The sequence below is a fragment of the Oncorhynchus keta genome, chromosome 20, assembly GCF_023373465.1.
Source record: "Oncorhynchus keta strain PuntledgeMale-10-30-2019 chromosome 20, Oket_V2, whole genome shotgun sequence".
NCBI classification, from domain to species: Eukaryota; Metazoa; Chordata; class Actinopteri; order Salmoniformes; family Salmonidae; genus Oncorhynchus; species Oncorhynchus keta.
In genome coordinates, this window is record NC_068440.1 from 44,820,854 (window position 1) to 44,833,353 (window position 12,500).

Below are 12,500 nucleotides of genomic sequence, written 5' to 3' on the forward strand. Positions count from 1 at the left end.
GTGCTCCTGTTCTGGATTATAGTGCTCCTGTTCTGGATTATAGTGCTCCTGTTCTGAATTATAGTGCTCCTGTTCTGGATTATAGTGCTCCTGTTCTGGATTATAGTGCTCCTGTTCTGGACAACAGTGCTCCTGTTCTGGATTATAGTGCTCCTGTTCTGGATTATAGTGCTCCTGTTCTGGATTATAGTGCTCCTGTTCTGGATTATAGTGCTCCTGTTCTAGATTATAGTGCTCTTGTTCTGGACAACAGTGTTCCTGTTCTGGATTATAGTGCTCCAGTTCTGGACAACAGTGCTCCTGTTCTGGATTATAGTGCTCCTGTTCTGGATTATAATGCTCCTGTTCTGGATTATAGTGCTCCTGTTCTGGATTATAGTGCTCCTGTTCTGGACAACAGTGCTCCTGTTCTGGATTATAGTGCTCCTGTTCTGGATTATAGTGCTCCTGTTCTGGATTATAGTGCTCCCGTTCTGGACAACAGTGCTCCTGTTCTGGACTATAATGCTCCTGTTCTGGATTATAGTGCTCCTGTTCTGGATTATAGTGCTCCTGTTCTGAATTATAGTGCTCCTGTTCTGGACAACAGTGCTCCTGTTCTGGATTATAGTGCTCCTGTTCTGGATTATAGTGCTCCTGTTCTGGATTATAGTGCTCCTGTTCTGAATTATAGTGCTCCTGTTCTGGATTATAGTGCTCCTGTTCTGGATTATAGTGCTCCTGTTCTGGATTATAGTGCTCCTGTTCTGGATTATAGTGCTCCTGTTCTGGATTATAGTGCTCCTGTTCTGGATTATAGTGCTCCTGTTCTAGATTATAGTGCTCCTGTTCTGGACAACAGTGCTCCTGTTCTGGATTATAGTGCTCCTGCTCTAGATTATAGTGCTCCTGTTCTGGATTATAGTGCTCCTGTTCTGAATTATAGTGCTCCTGTTCTGGATTATAGTGCTCCTGTTCTGAATTATAGTGCTCCTGTTCTGGATTATAGTGCTCCTGTTCTGAATTATAGTGCTCCTGTTCTGGATTATAGTGCTCCTGTTCTGGACAACAGTGCTCCTGTTCTAGATTATAGTGCTCCTGTTCTGGATTATAGTGCTCCTGTTCTGGATTATAGTGCTCCTGTTCTGGATTATAGTGCTCCTGTTCTGAATTATAGTGCTCCTGTTCTGGATTATAGTGCTCCTGTTCTGGATTATAGTGCTCCTTTCTGAATTATAGTGCTCCTGTTCTGGATTATAGTGCTCCTGTTCTGAATTATAGTGCTCCTGTTCTGGATTATAGTGCTCCTGTTCTGGACAACAGTGCTCCTGTTCTGGACAACAGTGCTCCTGTTCTGGACAACAGTGCTCCAGTTCTGGATTATAGTGCTCCTGTTCTGGAATATAGTGCTCCTGTTCTGGACAACAGTGCTCCTGTTCTGAATTATAATGCTCCTGTTCTGGATTATAGTGCTCCTGTTCTGGATTATAGTGCTCCTGTTCTGGATTATAGTGCTCCTGTTCTGGATTATAGTGCTCCTGTTCTGGATTATAGTGCTCCTGTTCTGGATTATAGTGCTCCTGTTCTGGATTATAGTGCTCCTGTTCTGGATTATAGTGCTCCTGTTCTGGATTATAGTGCTCCTGTTCTGGATTATAGTGCTCCTGTTCTGGATTATAGTGCTCCTGTTCTGAATTATAGTGCTCCTGTTCTGGACAACAGTGCTCCTGTTCTGGATTATAGTGCTCCTGTTCTGGAATATAGTGCTCCTGTTCTGGACAACAGTGTTCCTGTTCTGGATTATAGTGCTCCTGTTCTGGATTATAGTGCTCCTGTTCTGGATTATAGTGCTCCTGTTCTAGATTATAGTGCTCTTGTTCTGGACAACAGTGTTCCTGTTCTGGATTATAGTGCTCCAGTTCTGGACAACAGTTCTCCTGTTCTGGATTATAGTGCTCCTGTTCTGGATTATAGTGCTCCTGTTCTGAATTATAGTGCTCCTGTTCTGGATTATAGTGCTCCTGTTCTGGACAACAGTTCTTCTGTTCTGGATTATAGTGCTCCTGTTCTGGATTATAGTGCTCCTGTTCTGGATTATAGTGCTCCCGTTCTGGACAACAGTGCTCCTGTTCTGGACTATAGTGCTCCTGTTCTGGATTATAGTGCTCCTGTTCTGGATTATAGTGCTCCTGTTCTGAATTATAGTGCTCCTGTTCTGGACAACAGTGCTCCTGTTCTGGATTATAATGCTCCTGTTCTGGATTATAGTGCTCCTGTTCTGGATTATAGTGCTCCTGTTCTGGATTATAGTGCTCCTGTTCTGGACAACAGTGCTCCTGTTCTGGATTATAGTGCTCCTGTTCTGGATTATAGTGCTCCTGTTCTGGATTATAGTGCTCCTGTTCTGGATTATAGTGCTCCTGTTCTGGATTATAGTGCTCCTGTTCTGGATTATAGTGCTCCTGTTCTGGATTATAGTGCTCCTGTTCTGGATTATAGTGCTCCTGTTCTGGATTATAGTGCTCCTGTTCTGGATTATAGTGCTCCTTTCTGAATTATAGTGCTCCTGTTCTGGATTATAGTGCTCCTGTTCTGAATTATAGTGCTCCTGTTCTGGATTATAGTGCTCCTATTCTGGACAACAGTGCTCCTGTTCTGGACAACAGTGCTCCTGTTCTGGACAACAGTGCTCCAGTTCTGGATTATAGTGCTCCTGTTCTGGAATATAGTGCTCCTGTTCTGGACAACAGTGCTCCTGTTCTGAATTATAATGCTCCTGTTCTGGATTATAGTGCTCCTGTTCTGGATTATAATGCTCCTGTTCTGGATTATAGTGCTCCTGTTCTGGATTATAGTGCTCCTGTTCTGGATTATAGTGCTCCTGTTCTGGATTATAGTGCTCCTGTTCTGGATTATAGTGCTCCTGTTCTGGATTATAGTGCTCCTGTTCTGGATTATAGTGCTCCTGTTCTGGATTATAGTGCTCCTGTTCTGGATTATAGTGCTCCTGTTCTGGATTATAGTGCTCCTGTTCTGGATTATAGTGCTCCTGTTCTGAATTATAGTGCTCCTGTTCTGGACAACAGTGCTCCTGTTCTGGATTATAGTGCTCCTGTTCTGGATTATAGTGCTCCTGTTCTGGACAACAGTGCTCCTGTTCTGAATTATAATGCTCCTGTTCTGGATTATAGTGCTCCCGTTCTGGATTATAGTGCTCCTGTTCTGAATTATAGTGCTCTTGTTCTGGACAACAGTGTTCCTGTTCTGGATTATAGTGCTCCAGTTCTGGACAACAGTTCTCCTGTTCTGGATTATAGTGCTCCTGTTCTGGATTATAGTGCTCCTGTTCTGAATTATAGTGCTCCTGTTCTGGATTATAGTGCTCCTGTTCTGGACAACAGTTCTCCTGTTCTGGATTATAGTGCTCCTGTTCTGGATTATAGTGCTCCTGTTCTGGATTATAGTGCTCCCGTTCTGGACAACAGTGCTCCTGTTCTGAACTATAGTGCTCCTGTTCTGGATTATAGTGCTCCTGTTCTGGATTATAGTGCTCCTGTTCTGAATTATAGTGCTCCTGTTCTGGACAACAGTGCTCCTGTTCTGGATTATAGTGCTCCTGTTCTGGATTATAGTGCTCCTGTTCTGGATTATAGTGCTCCTGTTCTGAATTATAGTGCTCCTGTTCTGGATTATAGTGCTCCTGTTCTGGATTATAGTGCTCCTTTCTGAATTAAAGTGCTCCTGTTCTGGATTATAGTGCTCCTGTTCAGGATTATAGTGCTCCTGTTCTAGATTATAGTGCTCCTGTTCTGGACAACAGTGCTCCTGTTCTGGATTATAGTGCTCCTGTTCTAGATTATAGTGCTCCTGTTCTGGATTATAGTGCTCCTGTTCTGAATTATATTGCTCCTGTTCTGGATTATAGTGCTCCTGTTCTGAATTATAGTGCTCCTGTTCTGGATTATAGTGCTCCTGTTCTGAATTATAGTGCTCCTGTTCTGGATTATAGTGCTCCTGTTCTGGACAACAGTGCTCCTGTTCTAGATTATAGTGCTCCTGTTCTGGATTATAGTGCTCCTGTTCTGGATTATAGTGCTCCTGTTCTGGATTATAGTGCTCCTGTTCTGAATTATAGTGCTCCTGTTCTGGATTATAGTGCTCCTGTTCTGGATTATAGTGCTCCTTTCTGAATTATAGTGCTCCTGTTCTGGATTATAGTGCTCCTGTTCTGGATTATAGTGCTCCACTTCTGGATTATAGTGCTCCTGTTCTGGAATATAGTGCTCCTGTTCTGGACAACAGTGCTCCTGTTCTGAATTATAATGCTCCTGTTCTGGATTATAGTGCTCCTGTTCTGGATTATAGTGCTCCTGTTCTGGATTATAATGCTCCTGTTCTGAATTATAGTGCTCCTGTTCTGGACAACAGTGCTCCTGTTCTGGATTATAGTGCTCCTGTTCTGGATTATAGTGCTCCTGTTCTGGATTATAATGCTCCTGTTCTGAATTATAGTGCTCCTGTTCTGGACAACAGTGCTCCTGTTCTGGACAACAGTGCTCCTGTTCTGGACAACAGTGCTCCTGTTCTGGACAACAGTGCTCCAGTTCTGGATTATAGTGCTCCTGTTCTGGAATATAGTGCTCCTGTTCTGGATTATAGTGCTCCTGTTCTGGATTATAGTGCTCCTGTTCTGAATTATAGTGCTCCTTTCTGAATTATAGTGCTCCTGTTCTGGATTATAGTGCTCCTGTTCTGAATTATAGTGCTCCTGTTCTGGATTATAGTGCTCCTGTTCTGGATTATAGTGCTCCACTTCTGGATTATAGTGCTCCTGTTCTGGAATATAGTGCTCCTGTTCTGGACAACAGTGCTCCTGTTCTGGAATATAGTGCTCCTGTTCTGGACAACAGTGCTCCTGTTCTGAATTATAATGCTCCTGTTCTGGATTATAGTGCTCCTGTTCTGGATTATAGTGCTCCTGTTCTGGATTATAGTGCTCCTTTTCTGAATTATAGTGCTCCTGTTCTAGAAAAACAGTGCTCCTGTTCTGGATTATAGTGCTCCTGTTCTGGATTATAGTGCTCCTGTTCTGGATTATAATGCTCCTGTTCTGAATTATAGTGCTCCTGTTCTGGACAACAGTGCTCCAGTTCTGGATTATAGTGCTCCTGTTCTGGACAACAGTTCTCCTGTTCTGGATTATAGTGCTCCTGTTCTGGATTATAGTGCTCCTGTTCTGGATTATAGTGCTCCCGTTCTGGACAACAGTGCTCCTGTTCTGGACTATAGTGCTCCTGTTCTAGATTATAGTGCTCCTGTTCTGGATTATAGTGCTCCTGTTCTGGATTATAGTGATCCTGTTCTGGATTATAGTGCTCCTGTTCTGGATTATAGTGCTCCTGTTCTGGATTATAATGCTCCTGTTCTGGATTATAGTGCTCCTGTTCTGGACAACAGTGCTCCTGTTCTGGATTATAGTGCTCCTGTTCTGGATTATAGTGCTCCTGTTCTGAATTATAGTGCTCCTGTTCTGGATTATAGTGCTCCTGTTCTGGATTATAGTGCTCCAGTTCTGGATTATAGTGCTCCTGTTCTGGAATATAGTGCTCCTGTTCTGGACAACAGAGCTCCTGTTCTGGAATATAGTGCTCCTGTTCTGGACAACAGTGCTCCTGTTCTGAATTATAATGCTCCTGTTCTGGATTATAGTGCTCCTGTTCTGGACAACAGTGCTCCAGTTCTGGATTATAGTGCTCCTGTTCTGGATTATAGTGCTCCTGTTCTGGACAACAGTGCTCCTGTTCTGAATTATAGTGCTCCTGTTCTGGATTATAGTGCTCCTGTTCTGGATTATAGTGCTCCTGTTCTGAATTATAGTGCTCCTGTTCTGGACAACAGTGCTCCAGTTCTGGATTATAGTGCTCCTGTTCTGGAATATAGTGCTCCTGTTCTGGACAACAGTGCTCCTGTTCTGAATTATAATGCTCCTGTTCTGGATTATAGTGCTCCTGTTCTGGATTATAGTGCTCCTGTTCTGGAATATAGTGCTCCTGTTCTGGACAACAGTGCTCCTGTTCTGAATTATAATGCTCCTGTTCTGGATTATAGTGCTCCTGTTCTGGATTATAGTGCTCCTGTTCTGGACAACAGTGCTCCTGTTCTGGATTATAGTGCTCCTGTTCTGGATTATAGTGCTCCTGTTCTGGACAACAGTGTTCCTGTTCTGGATTATAGTGCTCCTGTTCTGGATTATAGTGCTCCTGTTCTGGATTATAGTGCTCCTGTTCTAGATTATAGTGCTCTTGTTCTGGACAACAGTGCTCCTGTTCTGGATTATAGTGCTCCACTTCTGGATTATAGTGCTCCTGTTCTGGAATATAGTGCTCCTGTTCTGGACAACAGTGCTCCTGTTCTGGAATATAGTGCTCCTGTTCTGGACAACAGTGCTCCTGTTCTGAATTATAATGCTCCTGTTCTGGATTATAGCGCTCCTGTTCTGGATTATAGTGCTCCTGTTCTGGATTATAGTGCTCCTGTTCTGAATTATAGTGCTCCTGTTCTAGAAAACAGTGCTCCTGTTCTGGATTATAGTGCTCCTGTTCTGGATTATAGTGCTCCTGTTCAGGATTATAATGCTCCTGTTCTGAATTATAGTGCTCCTGTTCTGGACAACAGTGCTCCAGTTCTGGATTATAGTGCTCCTGTTCTGGACAACAGTTCTCCTGTTCTGGATTATAGTGCTCCTGTTCTGGATTATAGTGCTCCTGTTCTGGATTATAGTGCTCCCGTTCTGGACAACAGTGCTCCTGTTCTGGACTATAGTGCTCCTGTTCTAGATTATAGTGCTCCTGTTCTGGATTATAGTGCTCCTGTTCTGGATTATAGTGCTCCTGTTCTGGATTATAGTGCTCCTGTTCTGGATTATAGTGCTCCTGTTCTGGATTATAGTGCTCCTGTTCTGGATTATAGTGCTCCTGTTCTGAATTTTAGTGCTCCTTTCTGAATTATAGTGCTCCTGTTCTGGATTATAGTGCTCCTGTTCTGAATTATAGTGCTCCTGTTCTGGATTATAGTGCTCCTGTTCTGGATTATAGTGCTCCACTTCTGGATTATAGTGCTCCTGTTCTGGAATATAGTGCTCCTGTTCTGGACAACAGTGCTCCTGTTCTGGAATATAGTGCTCCTGTTCTGGACAACAGTGCTCCTGTTCTGGATTATAGTGCTCCTGTTCTGGATTATAATGCTCCTGTTCTGGATTATAGTGCTCCTGTTCTGGATTATAGTGCTCCTGTTCTGAATTATAATGCTCCTGTTCTGGACAACAGTGCTCCTGTTCTGGATTATAATGCTCCTGTTCTGGATTATAGTGCTCCTGTTCTGGATTATAGTGCTCCTGTTCTGGAATATAGTGCTCCTGTTCTGGACAACAGTGCTCCAGTTCTGGATTATAGTGCTCCTGTTCTGGAATATAGTGCTCCTGTTCTGGACAACAGTGCTCCTGTTCTGGATTATAGTGCTCCAGTTCTGGACAACAGTTCTCCTGTTCTGGATTATAGTGCTCCTGTTCTGGATTATAGTGCTCCTGTTCTGAATTATAGTGCTCCTGTTCTGGATTATAGTGCTCCTGTTCTGGACAACAGTTCTCCTGTTCTGGATTATAGTGCTCCTGTTCTGGATTATAGTGCTCCTGTTCTGGATTATAGTGCTCCCGTTCTGGACAACAGTGCTCCTGTTCTGGACTATAGTGCTCCTGTTCTGGATTATAGTGCTCCTGTTCTGGATTATAGTGCTCCTGTTCTGAATTATAGTGCTCCTGTTCTGGACAACAGTGCTCCTGTTCTGGAATATAGTGCTCCTGTTCTGGACAACAGTGCTCCTGTTCTGATTATAGTGCTCCTGTTCTGGATTATAGTGCTCCTGTTCTGGATTATAATGCTCCTGCTCTGGATTATAGTGCTCCTGTTCTGGATTATAGTGCTCCTGTTCTGGATTATAGTGCTCCTGTTCTGGATTATAGTGCTCCTGTTCTGGATTATAGTGCTCCTGTTCTGGATTATATTGCTCCTGCTCTGGATTATAGTGCTCCTGTTCTGGATTATAGTGCTCCTGTTCTGGATTATAGTGCTCCTGTTCTGGATTATAGTGCTCCGTTCTGGATTATAGTGCTCCCGTTCTGGATTATAGTGCTCCTGTTCTGGATTATAGTGCTCCTGTTCTGGATTATAGTGCTCCTGTTCTGGATTATAGTGCTCCTGTTCTGGATTATAGTGCTCCTGTTCTGGATTATAGTGCTCCTGTTCTGGATTATAGTGCTCCTGTTCTGGATTATAGTGCTCCTGTTCTGGATTATAGTGCTCCTGTTCTGGATTATAGTGCTCCTGTTCTGGATTATATTGCTCCTGCTCTGGATTATAGTGCTCCTGTTCTGGATTATAGTGCTCCTGTTCTGGATTATAGTGCTCCTGTTCTGGATTATAGTGCTCCCGTTCTGGATTATAGTGCTCCTGTTCTGGATTATAGTGCTCCTGTTCTGGATTATAGTGCTCCTGTTCTGGATTATAGTGCTCCTGTTCTGGATTATAGTGCTCCTGTTCTGAATTATAGTGCTCCTGTTCTGGATTATAATGCTCCTGTTCTGGATTATAGTGCTCCTGTTCTGGATTATAGTGCTCCTGTTCTGAATTATAGTGCTCCTGTTCTGAATTATAGTGCTCCTGTTGTAAAACAACAAAACAACATTAAAACAACATTAAAACTTTAAAAAAAGGAATAGACGCTCACCGTCAAAGATCTCCAGTTGGTCAAACTGCCGGCTGGTCTGGAAGTGTTGTATAGTAAATGTGATGTTGTAGCCCGGCTCTACCTTGACCACCCAGGAACAGGACTCAAAGTGGGGGAATCCGCTACCGGGGGACTGGCTCATGATGACACCCGTGGAGGCTGTTAGGACCTCGTTCACGGGACACGTCACTGTGAGGAGAGACAGGGGCTGTTAGGACCTCGTTCACGGGACACGTCACTGTGAGGGGAGACAGGGGCTGTTAGGACCTCGTTCTCGGGACACGTCACTGTGAGGAGAGACAGGGGCTGTTAGGACCTCGTTCACGGGACACGTCACTGTGAGGAGAGACAGGGGCTGTTAGGACCTCGTTCTCGGGACACGTCACTGTGAGGGGAGACAGGGGCTGTTAGGACCTCGTTCACGGGACACGTCACTGTGAGGAGAGACAGGGGCTGTTAGGACCTCGTTCTCGGGACACGTCACTGTGAGGGGAGACAGGGGCTGTTAGGACCTCGTTCATGGGACACGTCACTGAGGGGAGAGAGAGTGACAGTCAGTCAACAGGCTATTTTGTCCTTTCAGAAGGTCATCTTATCTTGAGGGACTCATGTGGCCAGAATCCTTAAAAACATTGGTAACCATCAAGTCCAGGTTGAACCCTCGGTAACCTTGGTAACAGTCAAGTCCAGGTTGAACCCTCAGTAACCTTGGTAACAGTCAAGTCCAGGTTGAACCCTCAGTAACCTTGGTAACCGTCAATTCCAGGTAGAATCTCAAGAACTGGACAATTAATAGTACTGAAACACCAGAGCAGTAATCACAAAGCCATAGAGATAAAGGGCCAGGGAGAGGGCCAGGGAGAGGGCCAGGGAGAGGGAGAGGGCCAGGGAGAGGGCCAGGGAGAGGGCCAGGGAGAGGGCCAGGGAGAGGGAGAGGGCCAGGGAGAGGGAGAGGGCCAGGGAGAGGGAGAGGGCCAGGGAGAGGGAGAGGGACAGGGAGAGGGAGAGGGACAGGGAGAGGGACAGGGAGAGGGAGAGGGAGAGGGCCAGGGAGAGGGCCAGGGAGAGGGCCAGGGAGAGGGAGAGGGCCAGGGAGAGGGCCAGGGAGAGGGCCAGGGAGAGGGCCAGGGAGAGGGAGAGGGCCAGGGAGAGGGCCAGGGAGAGGGCCAGGGAGAGGGAAAGGGAGAGGGCCAGGGAGAGGGCCAGGGAGAGGGCCAGGGAGAGGGAGAGGGCCAGGGAGAGGGCCAGGGAGAGGGCCAGGGAGAGGGCCAGGGAGAGGGAAAGGGCCAGGGAGAGGGCCAGGGAGAGGGAGAGGGCCAGGGAGAGGGCCAGGAGAGGGCCAGGGAGAGGGCCAGGGAGAGGGAGAGGGAGAGGGCCAGGGAGAGGGCCAGGGAGAGGGCCAGGGAGAGGGAGAGGGCCAGGGAGAGGGCCAGGGAGAGGGCCAGGGAGAGGGCCAGGGAGAGGGCCAGGGAAAGGGAGAGGGCCAGGGAGAGGGCCAGGGAGAGGGAAAGGGAGAGGGCCAGGGAGAGGGCCAGGGAAAGGGAGAGGGCCAGGGAGAGGGCCAGGCAGAGGGCCAGGGACAGGGCCAGGAAGAGGGCCAGGGAGAGGGAAAGGGTCAGGGAGAGGGCCAGGGAGAGGGCCAAGGAGAGGGAAAGGGTCAGGAAGAGGGCCAGGGAGAGGGCCAGGGAGGGAGAGGGTCAGGGAGAGGGCCAGGGAGAGGGCCAGGGAGAGGGAAAGGGTCAGGAGGAGGGCCAGGGAGAGGGCCAGGGAAAGGGCCAGGGAGAGGGCCAGGGAAAGGGAGAGGGCCAGGGAGAGGGCCAGGGAGAGAGAAAGGGTCAGGGAGAGGGCCAGGATGAGGGTCAGGGAGATGGCAAGGGAGAGGGCCAGGGAGAGGGCCAGGATGAGGGTCAGGGAGAGGGCCAGGGAGAGGGAAAGGGTCAGGGAAGGGTCAGGGAGAGGGCCAGGGAGAGGGCCAGGGACGGGGTCAGGGAGAGGGTCAGGGGAGAGGGCAAGGGAGAGGCCAGGAGAGGGCCAGGGGAGAGGGCCAGGGAGAGGGCCAGGGAGAGGGTCAGGGAGAGGGTCAGGGAGAGGGCAAGGGTCAGGGAGAGGGCCAGGGAGAGGGCCAGGGAGAGGGCCAGGGAGAGGGCCAGGGAGAGGGTCAGGGAGAGGGCAAGGGAGAGGGCCAGGGAGAGGGTCAGGGAGAGGGCAAGGGAGAGGGCCAGGGGAGAGGGCCAGGGAGAGGGCCAGGGAGAGGGCCAGGGAGAGGGTCAGGGAGAGGGCCAGGAGAGGGCCAGGGAAAGGGCCAGGGAGACGGAGAGGGAGAGGGAGAGGGACAGGGACAGGGACAGGGACAGGGACAGGGAGAGACACAGGGAGAGGGACAGGGAGAGAGAGACACAGGGAGAGGGACAGGGAGAGGGAGAGGGAGAGACACAGGGAAAGGGACAGGGAGAGGGACAGGGAATGAGCTGAGAACTTCATACTGCTTGAACAACGTGATACAAAACCTAAATGCTACAACTCAACATTGAAATGCTACATCCCCGTCATCAGAAACCAAGTTGTCATGAGGTCCACATCGTAACGTAGTGATACCAAGTTGTCATGAGGTCGACATCGTAACGTAGTGATACCAAGTTGTCATGAGGTCCACATCGTAACGTAGTAAATCACAGACCCTCTTCTGTCTACTAACTGTGTGAGAGACAGGCGCTGTGGCAAAACTCTACAACGGACCAACGTCCAATGATAAATCTGAACTTGAGCCACGTGTGTCTAAACCCTGTCTGTCTGAACCCTGTGTGTCTGAACCCTGTGTGTCTGAACCCTGTGTGTCTGAACCCTGTGTGTCTAAACCCTGTGTGTCTGAACCCTGTGTCTCTGAACCCTGTGTGTCTGAACCCCGTGTGTCTAAACCCTGTCTGTCTGAACCCTGTTTGTCTGAACCCCGTGTGTCTAAACCCTGTCTGTCTGAACCCTGTGTGTCTAAACCCTGTCTGTCTGAACCCCGTGTGTCTAAACCCTGTCTGTCTGAACCCCGTGTGTCTGAACCCCGTGTGTCTAAACCCTGTGTGTCTGAACCCTGTGTGTCTAAACCCTGTGTGTCTGAACCCTGTGTCTCTGAACCCTGTGTCTCTGAACCCTGTGTGTCTAAACCCTGTGTGTCTGAACCTGTGTGTCTGAACCCTGTGTGCCTTAACCCTGTGTGTCTGAACCTGTGTGCCTAAACCCTGTGTGTCTAAACCCCGTGTGTCTGAACCCTGTGTGTCTGAACCCTGTGCGCCTGAACCCCGTGTGCCTGAACCCTGTGTGTCTGAACCCTGTGCGCCTGAACCCCGTGTGCCTGAACCCCGTGTGTCTGAACCCTGTGTGTCTGAACCCCGTGCGCCTGAACCAAAAGTGTGTCTGAACCCTGTGTGTCTGAACCCCGTGCGCCTGAACCCCGTGTGCCTGAACCCCGTGTGTCTGAACCCTGTGCGCCTGAACCCCGTGTGCCTGAACCCCGTGTGTCTGAACCCTGTGCGCCTGAACCCCGTGCGCCTCTATCATTGGTATTCCATGAAAGACATTTCCTTTCAGCCCCGATTTAGACAGCAAGGAACAAGAGAGACAGACAGACAGAGACAGAGAGATGTATACAAACAGCTCAAGAAGTATTGAAGGCAGCCAACAGATAGTTCCTTCTCTCTCTCTCTCTCTCTCTCTCTCTCTCTCTCTCTCTCTCTCTCTCTCTCTCTCTC

The 12,500-nt window shown here is 48.2% G+C and overlaps 1 protein-coding gene across 1 annotated transcript in view; it reads right to left on the bottom strand.

Annotated features, from left to right (window-relative positions):
- The window catches only part of LOC118381542 (CUB and sushi domain-containing protein 2-like), a 1,147,246-nt gene that overhangs the window by 142,380 nt on the left and 992,366 nt on the right, over positions 1-12,500 (bottom strand). Inside the window, 1 exon segment of the mRNA XM_052473074.1 lies at positions 8,761-8,949. Within this exon segment, the coding sequence (XP_052329034.1) occupies positions 8,761-8,949 (189 nt within the window).